The following is a 19,868-nucleotide window of genomic DNA, read 5'->3' as shown; positions in this document are numbered from 1 at the left end:
GGTGCTGGCACCTGCGTTCCCCTGGCAGCACAGGGCACTGCCTCTACAAGAATGCTTACCCCAGCCCAAAGCATTTCTGTCCAGGTTTTTGGCAAAAATAACGAACACAAACCTCTGGATGGAGAGCCTGTAAGTGTAGCAGGTCTTCCTTCACATTGGAGTAACAGAACAGTTGCTGTCTTTGAGATATGTAAATAAATAAGGATCAGCATCCATCTTAAGATTAAGGGGGAAAAATTAACTACAACTAATTGATCTGAAATACACTTTTGTTTTCCAAGATCCTTGAACTAAGATGCCAAGAGCAAGTACATGTGTAAGAAACTCATCCACAGAACCCACTGTAGTTCATAGCCCCCATTCTGTGTTGGCTAGTTGTGGAGCTGGGTGCCACTTGAGCTTGCCTGACAAGCCAGAATGCTGTACATCGTCTAGTCTTTGTTTCTCGAGCATTCCCTACTCCTCCAGACAATCCGCTATCTAATAGCGGAAGCAATATTATTATTCCAATAAAGGGCAATGACTAAACTGCAATGTTAACATAAGTACTTTACGTACATACATACATCTCAGAGTTTGAATTTCCCACTTGAATAGCTTTGGAGTAACACTAGTTTTGTGGCAAAACAGTATGCAAAATAAGTCAAATAAAAAAAAAATGGCCAATATTATTACTTTTTCCGGCTAATTATTGTTTTTAAATCAAGCCATGGAAGTTACCGTGTAACTTTCAGCATCATAGCCTTTCCTTACTTGCAAAGAAATGTCTTTTATTTTGGGGTATCTTTTGAGATGGTAATATGAAGAGTTTTATGGACTTTACTCACTGTACCCTTTTTAGTCACTGTACCCTTTAGTGAAGCCATTTATGCATTTGGGGATTCTACAATTCAGCAGCTTCAAGTATCTGTACACAAAAGATCCTTTGTATACCTCTCATTATACAGGGACTTCGTTACACCTAACTTTTGCACCAACATGAACGGATGTTTAAGAACTGACCAGCATCTTAAGTGCATAGTTTATGTACTCATCCATAACAATTTTGCAAGTGTGGTCACTTACCACTCTTGACGTATGGAGCGTGTATAATCATCTCCATGCTGAAAAGTGAAAGTGGGGGAAGATACTGCTCTCAATGATTTTATTAATGTATTTTCTGCCCTCAGTATGCCTTCTCCTATAATTAAGGAAAATCTAGATTGGACAACTCTTCTCCGCTGAAGCAGTGAGTTATGCCATGCTCAGTCACAGGGCAGCCCTCTCTTCTGACAATGCAGACTCAAACTATGAGTCATAGCACACATGGAAGTAGTATCAGGCTCTCACATGACTCAACATTTTCATGAAAATGGTGAAGCAAATTGGTCCAAGGAGCTTTTCTTTTCTGCATTTGCTGCCCTTCTTGCAAGAACATCAGGAATATTTTCCTATACCCTCAACTCAGATGAGAAAATACACCAATTTCAGTATAGACCCCATTTAAAACTACTTTATATAGCTTAAATTATTCGCCCTGAAGTTTTTATGTAGCCTGTCACATACAACTAGATGAAATAACAAACAGCCTTTCAGAATTTAAAGCTTGTAACAAGGTCTCAGGTCTGGAGGGGACCTTTGTAATTTCTCTTGCAAACCATGAGAGCATGCTTGATAGCCTTTATTCCAGAAAATAAAAGATGTAGACCTTGCAAGTTCAGAGATTTTATTTACATCTTATGTAGGGAATTTCAGCTAAATTCCACACAGGAGTACTTATGATTTATAAGAAATGTTTAAATCAAGTTAAGTTGGATATAAAATTTGAGAAGTTCATTTTAAATTTTAATTATATATTTGAAGTAATCTTCTGTTTCTTTTTCTTAATTCCAGTTGCTCTGTATTCTTCTCTTTGCTTCAAATATTCTGTTTTGCATTCTTCGTAGAATGACGGATCAGAATAGCTACAAGACAAACAAAATACTGTTTTACAGCTTGGAATATGGAACAGATACTACATGAATAGCACTCCAAACTGATCTTCCTTTCACACGCACAGAAATTTGTCTGCTTTCAATAATGTGTTTTGTTTTGTTGGTTTTTTTTTTGTTTTAGAAAGCACAGAAGCAGTGAAACTCATCTTCCTAAAGCCTAAATACTGAGTTGGTCTGCATTCTCTTCTAACGGTGCTCTCTCTTGAGGTATAGTCCTTTTCAGGCTTATGCACTGAAACCATACAGAAAGTAGATAAAGGGAAATACTTCTAATGTTTGAATAAAGCCCATATTATTCCTCATTATTTGCAGTTAGGCTTCCTCAGTATGAGAAGCTACTGGATAACATGGGTATTTTTATACCTGAACAACTACTCTGGATTTCATGGGAACAGGTTTAAGTTTATAGCTTCAATAGTAAACATGTAGGGCCTTGGATCATTATATTTAATTTATTTTACTTGTAACTTTAAATACAATTATTCAAGCACTAAATATTTTTCCACTGTGCCTGTTTGGGTTTTGTGCTGTTGTTTTGTTTTTTAAAAAGGCAGAATTTACCACATGAATGTATAGACCCATAAAACTGAGAAACTCCAGGAAGTTCTTGCTGCAGTTGGGTTTGAACACTTGCCTAGCTGCACAGGTTTTTCCACCAATTCCCAACTACCTGACACCAACTGCCACTACTTTAAAGGCACTTAACATGAACCTCTGGTTTAACAGGGCAGGACATGCATTCCACCCAAAAACAAACCACCTACGCCCACATCAAGCTCAAAAAACAGTAACCCTCACACTAAGAAATTCAAGAATCACTTCAGGCCGGTGGCAGCGGGGGTAAATTGGGACCTCAAGACGAGACATTTCAATCCACTGTGGGTGGCATCAGGTCAGCCCCTCTAATACCTTAATAACTTCCTAGTGCTGTTCACAGCAGCAGCAGGATACTTTCAGAGCAGAGACTAAATATTGAAAGACAGTTCAAGAAGGAAAATCAAAATGAACTTATTCTGTCTCAACAAGGGAATATGAACAGAATACAGAGGTGTTTCTACTGCTTCCTCCCTATCTCCGCATATGCAATTCAGCAGGGTGCATACAGGGCTATGTCTCACCTGAGCTGAAACCCTGGCTCCGTTACCATTGAAATGATAAAGTCTTTCTAGCCATGGAACAGTTTTATTAGTGAAATAAGGCCTTCTCAAGCCCAGACCACCCCATTTTCTTCTATAGCAAAGATCCAGTTTTCAGGAAATTACCACCCAGCTCGCAAGCAAAACCCTTTTGAGAAGATTTAGTGCTTAATTTTAGATTAGTACAGCCAAAAACATGTAGCAAAACAAGCTCACAAGGGACTTACTAGCCAACCAGGCAATCCTTCAGTGCTGTGTTCTCTTTCCGACACTTCACCACCATAAGAAAACCGGTTTCTTTACAGCATTTAGTAAATGCTATGGAAAAAAAATTAGAAAAAATGAAAATTGGTAGGAAAATATAAAAAAAATTTACATTATTTCAATTTTTATAACTGTTTTATTTAGATATAATATCTATAAATTTAAAAAATATTTATAAACTCTTGGTATGTGTATACTATTCTACAGGGCTGGAGGGACTTACAAACCAGAGCTGCTTTATTTTTAATACAAGCATCGTTGGCCTGGAGTCTCATGCTGTTTGTGAAGGGTCTTGTTCACTTGTTTAGCAACAGATTTCAATTAGGATTCCCCCCTCATATAACACGTTCACACACAAAACTGCTGTTGCTAATACCAACTAATTTCTGAAGCTATTCTTGCAGCAAAACCATAATTCTTACGCCGACTTTTCATCGTGAGACATCAGGGCTATCACAGCAAAGCAAACAGAAGCACGACCAGCTAGGTAAAGCCAGGGTTGTTAGCATTTCCTCTACAATGAAAGCTTTTGAAATTGTTGAAGCACATTGGTATCTACAAATTAAGAGTGCGGAAATGTTGACAGCAACTAATATCGCAAAGGAATGCCACTGGCAGTCACCTCCTTGGGATAAGAGGTAAGACAAGTCCTGATTCTCTCCTGGAGGTTCCAAAAAACCTCTTCTCTCAGAAGCACAAGGGAAAAGCCAGCAGTTTATCAGCCCGGAGTGCCAGGCTGTCCTCTACGGCACCCCAGTGTTGCAAGGAGGGCTGCTGGCTTCTGTGTGGTGTGGGGCCTTCAGGTGTTCTGCACCCCAGAGATTCTTCAAAGTCCAAAGGGACACGCAAGGAGCATTGCCTGTGAAAATACTGACGATCTTCAACGTTCCTGGGATCATGGTCTGTGGCATTTCAGAACAAAAGAATATAAAAGGGAGGAGAGACAATCATCTGCCTCCTCCCAGGAGAAACACTCTGGCATCCTTGTGCTCAATGAAGTGGAAGTACACAGTCTGAGGGCCTCGAGACTTCCAGAACAAGTCAGTGAGACGCTGAAACACAAATAGTTTGGGGGGCTGGGAGGGGGAAGGAAAGTCATGGTTATGGCTGTGTTTTGCATCTGGGAGTAACTCAAATTATGCCTCATTGTTACCAGCACCCTGTACAGATATTTCACTAAATAATAAACCAGGTAAGAGTGAGCTGTTCCTACCAGAAGATTTCAGACTGTTTTGTTCAAAGGAGTCGACGTTAGTCAGCATCAGGTGGAAAAAGAAAAGCAGAGAGAGAAAGCCAGTTGTCCAAGATCAACCAGTCACCAAGCCAAGAACAAAGTCAAATCTACCAGGTCCCTTTCCAGAGTTACATCTACTTCTTCTCTTCCAAGCTCTTCCTGGTAGTTATCTACTATGCAACAAGCTCAGGACAGACAAAAATTGCTACATTCTTAAGTATCCTTAGTAAAACTTACAGCTAATCCAGTAACACCAAAACTTCACGGTGATACGAAGGGAAAACAGCATCTGCACTCACTGTGTACATACATTATGTTTACACACACGGTGCACGCAAACGTGGAGTATGCTCAGCAGTAGGGGGAAAGGAGAAAAGGGGGACGTTGGGAGTTATGGTGTTTATCTTCCCAAGAAACTGTTACATGCATGATGAGCCCTGATCTCCTGGGAGTGGCCGAACACCTGCCTGCCGATGTGAAGTCGGGAACCGATTCCTTGTTTTGTTTGCGGCTCCTGGCTCGAACCTGGGCTCCCCCCAAGCATGTCTGCGAGGCCTGGAGGTGGAGCAGGATTTGGCCTTGTCGCCTCCACCCTCTGCCTTCCCCCCCCATGTCTTACTCTCAACCCATGATTTTTATTGCCAGCAGATGGCTATATTAGGCTTTTAATAAATAACACCAAAAAACCCTTAGCCTTTGTGTGTCTTGCTCAAAGTCTCAATGACCGTATTGTGTCCTTACCCTGCCAAACTTAGATCTTGGCAAAACTCTCCAAAGACCTGGTGTCTTACCACCTATTTTGAACGTGTTACCATTGAGCACTTCAACACACACAGCACCTAGCGTTACACACTGGTCGCACCGCTACGCTCCACTTTAAAATGTACCAGATCAAAGTATGCCAAAAAAAAAAAAAAAAGCATTAAATTAACTGGTTAATTACTAGTTGGAAAGACACAGTAACCTGTGCTCAAAGGTACCTATTAACAACCATGCTCAATTTCTCAGACCTCCTTTGGTACATGTTTTGGTTTTAGACCCCAAATCACCCCAATATACACGTACAATTTTGAGGACACCTCTAAACAGCTAAAGCTTATGAAGCAGTGTAAGCTCAGAACAATATGGGGAGCACGCTATTAGGTTATCAAAACGTTTATTCAACTTTTAAAGGTGACTCTAACATTTTTTTCTGTTGTTTCCTGGAGTGTTTAACATTGAATGTCCCTACATCAGCACCTCAGAAAATCATACCTATTATCACATTTCTAAAAATGCCCTTTGTTTCTCTGCAAAAAACATCTGAAGTCTTTGAAAGATCATGGTTCAGCTAGCAACCAGCTTGATTTCTGCTCTCTACAGGCACTTCCTTAAGTGCTGTGCTGTTTTTCTGTAGTAATCATTCCTTCTGGAAGCTGTGAAGTAAAAAACCACCGAAGACAACAGGAGGTCCCTCTCACTTGTTAGCTCAGCAGCCTTGATTGGCTCAAGGCGTGATGTCCCCGTGAACAAAACCTGAGCTGCAGCTGCAAGCATTCCCCCGCTCCAGAAGGCCCCGCTTGCGGTGCACGGTCAGGCACGTAAAAAGCGCTGCTACGAAGTGATAAAACTGCTTCCAGCTATCCAGCTTCAGCAGCGCTGATGCTTAACGGTGGAGGAAAAAAAGGAGCAGGTTGAAAGGTATCAGGCATCCCCTTACGAGCACACAGACCTTAATTCATACCTCTCTCATTTCCAGCACTTTAAAATCCCTTTGACAGCCATGTAAGGACTGCGGTGCAAGACAGGTTTAGTTGTGTTTATCAGAAACCTTACAGGAGCCTGGAGATCGTTGTTTTATTTTTAATCATGCTCGGTCTCGCTCACAACTCTTTCATGAAACACAGCATCTTGCTGCTGATCAGCACAAAGTATCACAACTACTGGCCTGGAGAATAATCTCACAAATAGCACACAATAGCTCCAGATATCATCTCAAACCAAGAATTCATCTCCATCTCCGTAATCTGACCATCACCACACATTCCTCACTCGGGCAATGCCTGCATTGTAGACCAAAACTTCAGGGCGCAGAGCGACACACCACAAAAGGAGCGGGTATGCAGGATCTGATTACAAACCCATTGTAGTTGGGCATTTTAACAGCTACAAGCAGAAATCAGGGCTCTGGGGACCCCAGCCTCGAGCTCCAAACGAGCCCGTTTCCTGATACCGCCTGCGATACAAAGAACAATTGCTCTCAGAGCAGAATTGATCTTTGAATAATCGCGCACACAATCCCACCTTTACAACTTTAGCAAGTAGCTTTCCATGACTCTACGAGCTCGTGTGGCGAAATACCATTTTCTTTCTCCTTGCCACAACAGAACCTCAGGTAGCGGCGAACCTAGATGTGAATTTGGGTCAGCCTGCAAATTCAGTGCAGGCTGCAACAAAACAAAGAAATGGAGTATGTTTCAAACAAACAATAAAAGTTACCCCATCATTAGGAACTGTGGTGTTTTAACTTTTATTCCCAGTATTACTGTACTGAAATTGATCAGTTTTAAAGAGATGAGGAAGAAAGACAAACTGAAATATTAATTTTCTCAAAATTGACAGCGTTTGATTTAATCAAGAAAGAACAATTAAAATACACATCATTCTACACTGCTGGGAGTTATTTTATGCTTGACTAGTCCAGACAAACAGTGTATTATTATTTGCATAGCTCACCTTTCAAACAGCCAGGCATCTCCAGCCAGCATGCTGCAAGTACTCCCTCCTCTCGACATGCTTTAAGAGACGCATGATGGTATTAACTTCCTAAATACTCACCCTACTGCTGAAAGCTGCTGAGCGTGGAAACTCAAATGCAGCTTGGCCTCTATTCACAGCTGACATAGCTGATAGGCAGCACTAGCTGAGGAGCAGAACAAGAGGCAACACAAGCTAAATAAAATGACGGATGGAGTGAAAATGCCTTACTGGAAGGAAAACATAAGCTTGAGCCCCTCAAAGTGAACTCTGATAAAGCTCTGCTCTGGTAGCTGCATATGTCCATCACTAATCAGTCTATGCGCAGATGAGGACAGATCCTGCAGGTGCCTGGTACTTACAGTGGAAACTGGCTGTGGACCCCTCTTTAGCTTGCAGCGGTTACAGGTTATGACACCATATTCGGCATAGGTTAGGTCCGAAGACTGACTAGAAACAGACGCTAGCAGTGATCTATGCAAGAGAAGAGCTGCAAAGATGCTTAAAAGATGCAAAGGAGCACAAGCACTCCAACTCCTATGTTCACAGCAGAAAGATCCTCCAGCAGAATGTGGGAGTTCAAGCACAGCCTCTTCTCTGCACAGCAGTCTGTGTCTAAGGGGATGCACGCTGGGCAAACAGCTCTTCTCAAGGATACTGCTGTTCACCGAACGCTTCACCGCTGGTTTGAGCCCAGATTCCCTCTTTTCACACTCTCTTGCAAAGAAAACCTCACCTCTGTTGTGAGGCAAATCCAAGATGCATTCTGGGCACAATGGTGGTCTAGCTGCGATGGGAAGACCACTCGGCTCCTGTGATTTTCAGGGACAGATGTGAGGGCCTCGTGTCACTGACAAGCCCTTCCACAGACTGACTGGGGAGCACTCAGGCACTGAGAAGCACGGGGAAGCCACCGAGTCCGTCCCCAGCAGCTGCCAACTCCAGGTCTCCAAATGCCGAGCAGTGTTATCCCAACTCCAGCTCCTTCAGAAAGCAGGGCACAGAAAACACAGGGAAGAACAGCTGCTCTGTAGGTCCTGGCACACGTAAGGTCACAGGAGAACAGAAGTAGTTTTTAAAATCCTTCTAAAACTATTACTCAAGGTGTCTCAGCTAACTTCGGTTTTGTTTGTTTTATTAAAATTTAATCTGTTTGTAAATTCTACAGAAATAATGTTGGAGGCATGAAGAATTACTCTTGAATGTCTGGCTCTTATTTAGTATGTTTGATGGTTGATTAAGAACTGCATTAGGTTACAGAGCTCTCTTTTTATTAAGGTTTCTTTGAAAGCTAGAAGATTGACACAGTGAAGAAATTTGTATACAAAAATCTTTACAGTCCTTATAAATCTTTGCTAAAAATAGTCAGGATTTTAAAAGAATGTTTTTCCTTAGTAATTTTGAATGACTTTCACCCCTCTAATTCTTTCTTATCACTAGACTACAAGATATTATGAGAAACAGATGGAAACTGAAGTGAAATTGGGTAATAGTTCGCTTATCTCAGAGTAAAGGCTGGATAAATTATATCCCTATCCCTCCAAGCAGGCAGAGAGGCACATGCAATATTCAACACATTAGAAGAGATGATTTTCAAACTTTGAAAGGTCAGATGCATTACCAGAAAGTCAGTTACAACAAGGTTGGTGGAGGTTCACCACCACATACAATTCTAAATTTAAAGAAAAAAGAAATAAGAAATAAAAGGGAGGGTACTGCCCATTTTTCTGTTAGAACGTATTTATAGGCTCAAAAAGTATTTGCTTCTGTATGATGAGAATAAAAATTTGCAGGATTTTGACTTGAAGGGCCAAGCCAACATCTGACATAACTTGTCACAATTCTGTGATATAAAGATAATGATTTTCTTCAACCCCATTAAACCAGACATGGTTAAATTCAACATCTCAGTGTCTGCAGACATATAAACAGGGGACAAGCAAAATGCAACACCGTATTTAAGACACAAGAGTTCTTTACGTAGCCTACCACCACCCCCTCCAACCCTCACGTATATATAGGTAGGCTGCTGGTCTCTTCCCTGTGCTGAATGCAAAATGAAATGGCAGCATCTGCATGTCGGACTGCTGCAGAAATTTCAGTTACAAACACATAAAGAAAAGATGACTTAATAGAAAAAAAAGTGTAACGCTCCATCTCAAACATTAAAAATAATCAAAGCTTTGATTTTCTGTGATTTAATAAAGGAGAGCAACCAGCAAACAGACTGTATTTGCAGGGAGTTTTTATATAGCATTTATTTTTTAAACTTTATTTTTTATTTTTTTTTAATCAGGTATTTATGTCTTTAGGCAAAGATGAAAGCCTTCCACATGCAAAGCAAGAGAAGAACAAAAAGCGTTTGTGAGTTATCATCAGACAACCAGCAGCATGTAAACTGGTGATAAAACAATGCTAAGGGATTTTTTTTTTTTAAGCGTATAAACTACAAAACGAAAGCCATTTTTGAAGGTTTTTTTTTTTTGCAGACTCATAACAATACCCAGCACTTTGCTATTCACTCATCTTGCAAAGCGTTGTGCAATTAATACAATATTGAACTGCCACTTATCAATCATCATTGTGTATCTCTTTTGCACATGTTCTTGTGCATAAAATAAATGACGTATTCCCCATTATCAAGATAAATTGATCCTCTCGGGTCTGGCTCTAGTTTATTTAAAGACTTTACAATTTTACTACTTAAGAGAAAGTCCTACAGAGGTGTTATCTCACCATTTATATTTTCTCAACACTTATGATACTGCTATCACACTCTTAAAATAAAAAAATAAAAAAAAAGCTTGTATCATGATCCAGACCAGCCTTATGTTCTACTCCTGGGGTATTTTTTTTTTCCCCTTACAAAAAAAAAAAGGAAATAGTTTTAGCGAAGGTTTGGATCAGTCCTTGAGCTCTACCACTGGGTGGAGAAAAGATTTCCAAGCACAGTAGGGATTTGGGGGTCGATGGTAGGAGGAGGAGGAAACAGTTTATTAAAACGTAAATGAGGACAAGATTTTACAGCCTATGTTTATAAAGTTTGTACAAAATCATTAAAGTGACTCAAAACTTTATCAGCGACGTTTTATGGTGAAGTTATTGTGCTTTTAATTTTGTATTAAATTGTGATTTCTTAGCTTGTTACTTGGAAGATTATTCAGTATGCGGAGGATAGATTACTGGTGCATTTAATGAGCCAGAGGAAGTAGTAGGATGAACACGAGAAGATTGTTTTACATAGTAGAGTACAAGCTGTTTGATATTTCTAACACAGTACAAAAGAAAGCTTCTCTGTAGATTGATCATGGTTCAGTTAACATCACTGAATATCTAATACCTCCAACTCAATTAATTCTCACCTGATTAAGATCAGTCTGATATTCAAACTAAATCATCTCTCCAGTCAAGTAGAAATCAATATTTCTGATTTTACTTTTAAATTACAATAACAAATAAAATACGTGCATCGTCAGTATGCCAGGAGAAGCTTTCCTATTCTGGTCTACTATGGCTTGCATAACACAGCTGATTAAAGAATTATTCTAATTTGAGCAACAATATATATAAGACTCAGATTAATTTGAATAGAGGGAGATAGCATGAAATAATTAAATGCATCTTATATAGGGCAAAGAGAAAATTGACATAAAATAACCTTGATTCTTTCAAGTGAACCTGTTATCAGATCAAATACTTTGTCTCCACAAATATTCATCTGATATAACATACAGTCATATACTTTCCATTTTCCTGCCCATCACCACCTCCCAAAAAAGCTGCTCCATTTCAGCTTTTCCAGTTCCAGCGTGCTGCCAGCTCTGTACTGGGGCAGATAATCCATGGGTAGTAGTACACGCTGCAGGACTAGAAAGGAGAGACAGTTCCAGGAACCCAGGGATCTTAGAGAAGGGACATTCACCACATTAAAGATATCTCCTCCTGACCAATCTTCTCCAGATCACCATGGAAAACCAGCTTTGTCTTAAAATATACGATGCAGACAGGATCCTCCAACACGTCACTGCGTACCTTCAGCTCTGCTACGAAATGCTGAAAAGTCACTAATCTTTAAGAGGTAAACAGACAGCAAAAGAGAGCTGTCAAGAAGGCAGATAGCAGACCTGTGACATGCAGAGGAAGAGTACTTTCTCCCAAATTAGAAACTGTTTCTCTAAACACATTGCCTTGGGGTAGAAAATGTGTTACCAATATCCTAGAAACAAATCTGAAGACTCTGCTTCAGGGGACACTTACAATTAGAGATGAGAAAATGACATACTGGATCAGACAGAGGGCCCAGTCGTCCTGCATACTGTCTTTCTCAGAAGTCAGTAATAGCTGCTTCAAAAAAAAGGTGCCAGAAAGTCTACATTATGGCATAGCATTTTCTCAAGTGAAGTTTCTTCCTAACCCCTATCAACTGTAGGCTTGGCTTGTACCTTGAAGCACAAACTCCTCACATGCCTTTCAAAACACTTACGACCACTTGCACAGTAGGTCTACATTGACAAGCCTCCGAGAGAAGAGGAGGAAGAAAGACCAAAAAAACCAGCCCAATACCAAAAAGCCATATGTTAGCTTGTAATCCTTCAACATAGACCTGTCTCCAGCTTACCTCGGTCCAAGTCTCAACTGCTTAAGTCACAACTGCTGCAGTCGTGGTTGTGTCATACCACAGATGCCCTTTTCGTTAGCAAGTTTTCAAAATCCTGCTGCAAAAAATTAACTGGCCTCAAAGTATCCCTCGGCTGGATGTGGAAGAGCCGCCTGTATTGCCACTCCTTCCCTGACAATTCTTTGGCGTAGCTGCAATAGGCCAAAGCAGGATGCAGGAGAGGCACGAGGCGCTCCATGTAGATCAAACATGCTTGGTTTTGTCCCTCCCTCCCCAAACAGCCCAGTTACTTGCTCTGAGAAGCCGCGGGACAGCAGATAAACAGTAGTGGCAGCACCAGGAGATTATCTGTGGAGTCGGCTGAAGTTTTCCAGAACAATAATCCAGGCTGGCTCCGTAGCTATGAAAACAGTGCTGTGCGAACAAGTGACATGTACCCAAACGGCAAGCCCAAAAGTCTCCCAGACGGCTGTACCAATAGCCCTTCACTTGGTAGCAACAGTCCTCAAAGCTTTCGCCTCCTAAATACATCATAATGTAGGTGTCCCCTGGAGCAGTCTCTTCTCTCTCCATAAAGTCTCATAAAGACCCTCCAGGGTCCTCTTCTCTCCATAAATAAAATCGGTAAAGCAGTGCATGACAAAGACATAGTCCCATTCACACGTGATGCACGGGTTCGTACTGGGGAAACCTCTCTCCCTGGACTCACTACCCATGTTGTGACATCTAAACTTTGTTCGCATTTGGACTGAGAGTTGTCGATGTTTGCCAGAGGTACAGCCAGAAACCCTAAAGTAAGGCACTGCCCCAAACAACAGCAGGGAAGAACTTCTGTCTGTCCCAAACATCTAACGCTAGTTCACAGAAGACTGTTGGGGCCTTTTCTTCCAAATTTCATAATGAGCACTAAGAGACAGTGAATGAAACTGAAAAGCAGCAAGTGTAAAAAAGATGCAAATTGTTTCACTTTAAACAAAAAGACCAAGGAAGACACAGCCAAGTACAGTAATTCAAGCCAGCACAATTAGTACAACTGAAAAATAGACAACTACTTAAACTGATAACAAAACCACACCATGTTGCAGTAATTAGAGTTAAAATCAGAGTTGTGAAATATATATATATACACACACACATCTATATACATACACATGTGATCTCATGGCATTTTCAGCAGCTATTAGTCCCGCTGCTCTCCTCATTCTACCTTTCTGTATTACTACTGCATGCATGAGGTCTGATCAAAACAACTTTGTGGGATGAGGGGTAGAAATGTTGAAGTTAGTTTTCTGTTTAATAGGAACTCCAAATGTACAAATGAAACTTGACCAGTGAAAATGTTTTCTTAAGTAACCACAAAGCCAGAAGAAAAGATTTTTTTTTAAAAAAAAAGTACACCTTCAAACATAAGATAGTACTTTCTGACCACTGAATGTTGATGAAATGCTGTGACAGACATGATTTTTTTTTTTTAATAATATGCCTTTATTCACTAGAACTTCAACAGAACATGGACTTAACCAGCAAACAGAGCTTTGGCAAAGATGACGCCTTAAAAATACCCACTTGTTAGTTTGGAGTTGTAGGCACAAGCTTGACCTGAGTCTGATCTCTCATCCCGGATTTCCAGATTTGTCTGCTTTTTTTGTTGTTGTTTTTGTGTGTATACACACTTATCTGTAAGTGTATATGCATACAAATGCATATATATATATATATATATTTGTGTTCTGCCCCAAACAGAGGGCTACAGCACAGCAGCACCAGTAGGAAGTTCCAGCAAGCCAGCTCTTGAAGAGCTAAGAGGCAAAGCCCTCCCGCCCCTGGCTACGCAAGACACCCAGAGCACAGCATTACAGAGAAGAGGGTTGGTCGTGTCCTCGGAAAGATGAAGATGGGAGAAATTGCAAGGGCACAGCTATTACGTGTGAGGCTTTACAGTGACTGTGCTTTCTCAGGCAAGGAAGATTTAAGTGCTCAGAGACAACAAACTGCTGGGCAGATTCAGGCAGATTTTTCAAGGCAAGCAGACCTCTTTTTTTTCCTCCTATTGAAATTAAAAAAAAAAAATCCTTTTAAGCAAAGTAAATATATTGCTGTGAAACAGTTTACTTGGGTAAACGATGATCTGCCTACTGAAGATACTTGCTTTAGGAATGTTCTTGTCAAGTGCAAGCATTGCCTTGTATACACACACAGTTCCAGGTAACCCATGCCCAGCAAGCACAGCCACCCAGTTAAACGACACTGTTTTTTAACAACTGCTTTCTTTAAGACGGCCTTGATCTAATTTTCCCCCCAGCCTGCCGTAAGTATCCCTGACATCAAGCGTTACCATACCAGGCACTGGAAGAGGCAGAACTGGAACAAATGCAAGTTCCCCCATGGCTACTGTCTGTCACTGCCTGCTCCTATCTAAACGAGTGCATCCAACTTGGGCAGCGCACAGCAGCCTCGCCGCTGCTCATCCTCCCTTCTCCTGCAGGAGCTGCTGAGCCGCGCAGGGACAGCTGAGAAGTTAGCATAACAGATGATTAAAAGCAACACCATCCCCCTCCCTCTGTCCCACAGTGACTGACTCCTTAGCTGAACTCTGAATTTAAATAAAAAGATCTATTTATAAAGAAGACAGACTCACTGCCTGGCAGAAGTAGCAGTAGTGTCCTTCGACCACACGGTGGAGATAGAGCAGGTCATTTATGTAACTCGCAGGGAGGCAATTAAACAGCTGTTCCACCATGACACCAGCTCCAGCTTACAGCACGTTGTTTCCGAGATGCATTTCGGAGATGCCCCCCCCGCAGTTCAATTTGCTACATTTCCAACCATACGATTTTAACTCAAAGGAGAAATACCGATTTTATTATTATTATTACTTCCTCCTCTGAATGAAACAAAATATCCTTTAAGGAAAAGTGAAACTGATTTCAGGCTTTCAGCTGGTGGGTGAAGGCATACAGAATGGGGCCAAAATTGCAGCGTGCTGCCTAATCCAACAAGGATGCAATATCAGAGATTAGTGCACTTGTGCTCCTTACGAGGAGCAAGTGACCTTCCCTAACAGATAACAGTTCTTCCTATGATCTGTCCCAACCATCATTCCAACACTTCCAAAATAGACTACCATGTACTTAAGAAAAAAAAAAAAGAAGAGACTAAATATATACTGCAAAATAAGTTTTTTTTTTAATTAGTAGCCTTCAGCGTATGCTGGTGTGGAGGTGTGGGAAGCATTTGTGTTGGATGAGGTACTTACTATTCAGTGTTTTAAGGATGACAGAACCAGAAGCACAATTTTTTTGCAAAAAAACTTGTGGTGTTTCTGTATTCTGAATTTTATACTGAAGACCTTCTGCAATGGTGGCCACATTTCAATAGAACATGCATCACTGACTAGGTAGGAAGCCACGCTTCCCTATTCATTTCAGGCTTTTAAAGAGATGAGTTTTAATGTGACAAGAAAGCATACTATCAAAGTTTAGCAAGATCCGGTATTACTTAATACACTAGCTTTATAAATTTGGAACTGTTCAACACACATCTTTCATCTTCTGTATATCAGTACTCGTTTTAAGTAAGCTGTCTGGGATAACCAGCTTATTAAAAACTGCATTGCAAATAATCCAGCCACCATACTCTCCCTGCACCTTTCAAACTGCTGCACAAAGCACGTTTGAAGTGAGAAAGCATTACAGCTCCATATTTTGCTGGGGTCCCAGAAAATTCTCCATGAGCTGTGAGCACTGCTCTGAGCCTGGCAGCTTTCCCACACTTCCACACCTTCACAGACTTGCTCACAGACATTCCTGCAACAGTGACCAAAGCTCTCACGCTAAGGAAACTCCATCACTGCTTGGCCTGGTTAGTGCACTGCACTATATGCCACATATGGGCCCTGCTACAGGCTAAGACATCAAATGTTTGGGGGTAAAAGGTGCTCACTGAGCTACTTTTGATCTCAGGTAGCAAAGCAAGTTAGCCAGCTGCTGCACAAGAAGTTTGCCACTTGCCCTGCAGGAACAAGGCGATCACTGTTCTCCACTTTATCAGGAATTGTCCCATGCCACACACTCTGCCATAGCTAGTAACGCATGCTTTCTTCAAGCTTTTCAGCGACTTTAAAGTGAACAGATGAGGCCAATGCTATTCAGAATAAACGCAAGACAGGCAGCTTATTACAACCAACTTACAGAGCAGTTACCATTCTGGAGCAAAAGCTTGTGAGAAGACAGCAAGCAGCTCAGGTGTTTACTCAAAGAGGGAAACTGACCACAGGAAGAGAGGAAAATGACCCCAAAACCAACCACCACCACCCACAACGTAACATGTCTTGTGGTCCGATGCATGGCTTCCAAAAAGCATTTACTGCACAAATGGCTGGGCATGGACCAGAGAGGAGGATGAAAACGCAGAGCTGATGACATAAAGCTCTGCTCGTGGGTTCACTTGTTTTGACGAGGAAGCACCAGACGGAAGCCGTGATGCCAGGCCCAAACAGGCAGCAGGCTCAGCCAAGAAACTGCTTCTGTGCCGCTACTGGCTGTCACAGCCAAGGGGTACCAGGGCAAAGAATTCAAGTGTATATGGGGCTTAAACCCGATTGTACGCAGACATCAAGAGATACGGCCATGTCTCTATAGCCACAGTTATAATTTCAAAGACAGTAAAATGAAATACTTGTAGAGAGAGGATTTACAAACAAGCTTTTGGCAACACTGCAAAGCAAAATAAAACACATCAGGAATTATTTGTCAGCTATGGAAGTCCCCCCCGAAAGAGGAACTGTTCTTCAATGTAATGCTTAACAGGCAAACAGCATCAAAATCAGTGTAATACCATAGACTGTACTGGAACTAATCCAGACTTTGGTGTAATGAAGCCTTGTGGACTGTACTCCAGCTTCTGACAGTCGGCTACCCCGTGTTCCTCCAGCTGCGTGCATGCATACTCAAGCTTGGACGCAGTTGCTTGTTTAACTCCACCTATTCTGCCTGCTCCAGTTATCTTGTTTCTGATGCAACAAGATTTGAGAAAGACAGTCTCACTACTGTTACAAAAGAAACAGCAAAAATAATCACAGAAGTGTGGTTTTCCTAATCAGAAATGCAACTGCACTTAGAAGTATTTATTTAGCAATTTTATTCTTTGAAGAAGTACTAACAAGACATCTGCTACAAAACCATTGGCAAACGAAATATTAAAAGGTTAGGTGAGGAAAACTAAGATGGCTTTCGTTTAAGCCACTGTAGTCATGTTTCTTCCCATGGCATGATGATAATTCCTAGGAAATATCATATGCTACCCCAATGAACAATAAATACTCAGGTTTTGTTAGCTGCTTGCTTAGCAACATGACAAAGTCAGTAACAGCAACAGAAAAGGAAGACAGAAGCTCTACCAGTTTCAGTCACTGGGTCCACAAACGTGGTTCCAGCTCCTCTACGGCCAGACGTGGCAGAAGACTGTGCACTAGTCAGGGGAGACTGAGGACACCAAGAACTTGAACAGCATCAGCACTCAATGGCTAGGATGCAGGCAGGAACTGAGGGTCACCCTGACCTTCTCAGCAGCACCACTACAGCCCTGGGCAACTTTTTGTCTCCCATCTCTGCTTAGGGCTGAAAGATCTTTGGGGCAAATCCTGTCTTCTCTGTAAGGACTATGAAAATGACCATGCATACCTCCTTCGCTGATCGGAAATTTTAAGATCAGAAACTGGCCAAAAATCTTTTCTCCATTCTCTGGGTTCTGAACTAAATGAGCTTTACTTGCTGAATGCAGATGTACACATGCCTCCACCACCACCACAGATTTGTCAGCATGCAGGTTTTCCAAAGATTTCTCCCACCTTTATTCTGAAAGAAAAAAACACCCAAAAGCTAGCATATGCTGTATTAATGTAAAACCCCTAGAGGGCAACTAAGCGTCAATTTCAACCTGCATAAATATTCAGCTCCTTGACTAGTTTACAGATTATGTAAACTATTTCCTTCAACCTTGGGTTTTTCCCCTCATTTAGAAGAAATGAATCCTTTTCATTCTCAAATCACATTACTGCTGCCTATTTAGTATAAGTTAATCACAACTGCCCAACCAGAGACTGAGTTCTCAACCCAACAAAGCTCAAACGTGTGTAAAAAAGAATAAAGGAAAGAAAACACATGCAAGGGCCTCATTTAAACAAAGACAGAAAACAAGCATATGAAAGTCTGAAATCACTTTCTTTGCATTAAAGCCCTTTAACAAAATATCTTGCTTATTATTCAGGCTAGTATTAATTTATTGCATGACATCTGTTTTCTTGTACAGCAGGCTGGTTGCAAGTCACAGATTTAAGAATTTAAGCTTATACTGCTGGGATTATTTGCCTGCTTTCTTCTACATACTATGATTTCAGACTTCTGCATCATAAGTATTTAGGGATAAAAAGAAAAAAAAGCGATGAAGCAGGAAAGAAGATGGCAAATTAGTCTACTTCCAGATAGCTTTTCATTTCATTTTGTTTCATTTGTTCTTCAGTCTTCAACCAGAGCTCAGGCCTGCTGCTAGCAGTGAAGGAAAAAAAAAAAAAAAAAAGTAATCTGAGCCATAAGAGTCAAAAACCTTCATTCAATCCCAACAGTTCTACCTAAATTTTGAAGTGGTAACTCCTGTGTCCAGCTGAGCCTCATACATTATGTGGTAGCAGGCATCAACTGCCTTCCCCCTTTCTTTCCACCAAATCTTGGTGTGAGCTTAAAGGCACTTACTATCCCGCCAGTCCACATCTGCACAGAACCTGCAGACATTTATTATGTTAGAGAAGGCACAAACAAATCATTGGGACTCCCAAACTACATGGAAGCAATTTGAAACAGGGAGGAAAAAATAGCTCAAATGAATCCTTCAGAGATGCTTACAGAGATCGAGGGTTTCTACGTGGCTTTTACAGAAGACCAAATACCCTTACAAAAATCAGCAGCATAACCAGCCATGCTTTATGCGTAACAATGTGATGTCAATATGTTCATCGAACATGGCTGTCCTCCCTCATAAAGGAATTACAGCCACTGTTACAATTCACCCTTGATGTGAAACGCATCTCCCCCTCCTCACTAGCTAGGGTGGCTGAGTTAGTTTTCAGGCAAGCCAGGCCATTGCAACTCCAACGTCAGGAAACTGAGATGAGCAACAGCACGTCTGCAATGGACAGCTCTGCACTGCAACCACTGCTTGTGCCTTGGAGTGAAAATATGTTTGTTAACTACAAGCCTTGATTAAGACCACGAGATCAGAACTTGATTGCACTAATAGAATCGCCTATGAGCCGTTGCATCCGTTTCCCAATCTTAACTTGATATCATTTAGAAAAGAATAAATTTCATTCTGTCATGGCAATCCAGCAGTTTTTGTCAGAGACAACACATTTTAATTTTATTTTTTTTTTTTACTTAAAACCTTCCACTGTGAACTCCTTTCACTAACCATAGCAGTAAGGAGATACTAATGAAACTCAGGGACATAAACGCATGTTGGAATATGTAAGTAGTTATCCACAAGAAATGGCACTAGCATATTTAACTTAAGGAAAATAAAGTTTTATCACATGCCAAATTTTCCTGAATTGATTCCTAAACAGACAGGATCAGAAGAGAGAAAGATGAGACCAGAACTATTAACCTGATTTCCTATTCTGTTGGGAGAATCCAGCTAAAGCAAACATTATCAACTCTGTTAAATCTCTTCCTTCTACAGAATTGCAAAAAAAATATTTTGGGGGATTGTAATTTACATGACTATCCTCTGCCCAGCAATGAACGTCTCAAAAGTTTACGCACAGTCAGTACATAAACTTGGTGGCAAAGTGAACAAGATAGATTCCCCAAAACAACCACAAAAAATCTGACAGTCATTTTCTGTTTTAAAAC

General features: G+C 41.0%; 1 protein-coding gene across 3 annotated transcripts in view; it reads right to left on the bottom strand.

Moving 5' to 3' along the window:
- Nucleotides 1-1,692: 1,692 nt before the first annotated feature.
- The window catches only part of CMC1 (C-X9-C motif containing 1), a 41,939-nt gene continuing 23,763 nt past the window's right edge, over nucleotides 1,693-19,868 (bottom strand). Inside the window, exons 1-4 of one of the 3 annotated variants that reach the window (XM_040547646.1) lie at nucleotides 17,643-17,789; nucleotides 16,798-16,972; nucleotides 3,337-3,427; nucleotides 1,693-1,943 (exon numbers count right to left, since the gene is read on the bottom strand). In XM_040547646.1, the coding sequence (XP_040403580.1) occupies nucleotides 1,829-1,943; nucleotides 3,337-3,427; nucleotides 16,798-16,903 (312 nt within the window). In that variant the 5' untranslated portion in view covers nucleotides 16,904-16,972; nucleotides 17,643-17,789 and the 3' untranslated portion in view covers nucleotides 1,693-1,828. Of the gene's footprint in view, nucleotides 1,944-3,336; nucleotides 3,428-16,797; nucleotides 16,973-17,642; nucleotides 17,790-19,868 lie in introns of those variants that run through there. The other 2 variants (XM_040547647.1, XM_040547645.1) reach the window with 2 other exon arrangements.

Source organism: Cygnus olor, chromosome 2, assembly GCF_009769625.2.
Source record: "Cygnus olor isolate bCygOlo1 chromosome 2, bCygOlo1.pri.v2, whole genome shotgun sequence".
In the NCBI taxonomy this organism is placed as follows: domain Eukaryota; kingdom Metazoa; phylum Chordata; class Aves; order Anseriformes; family Anatidae; genus Cygnus; species Cygnus olor.
The sequence above is the reverse complement of the archived record's forward strand: the minus strand, read 5'-3'. Positions and strand labels throughout refer to the sequence as shown.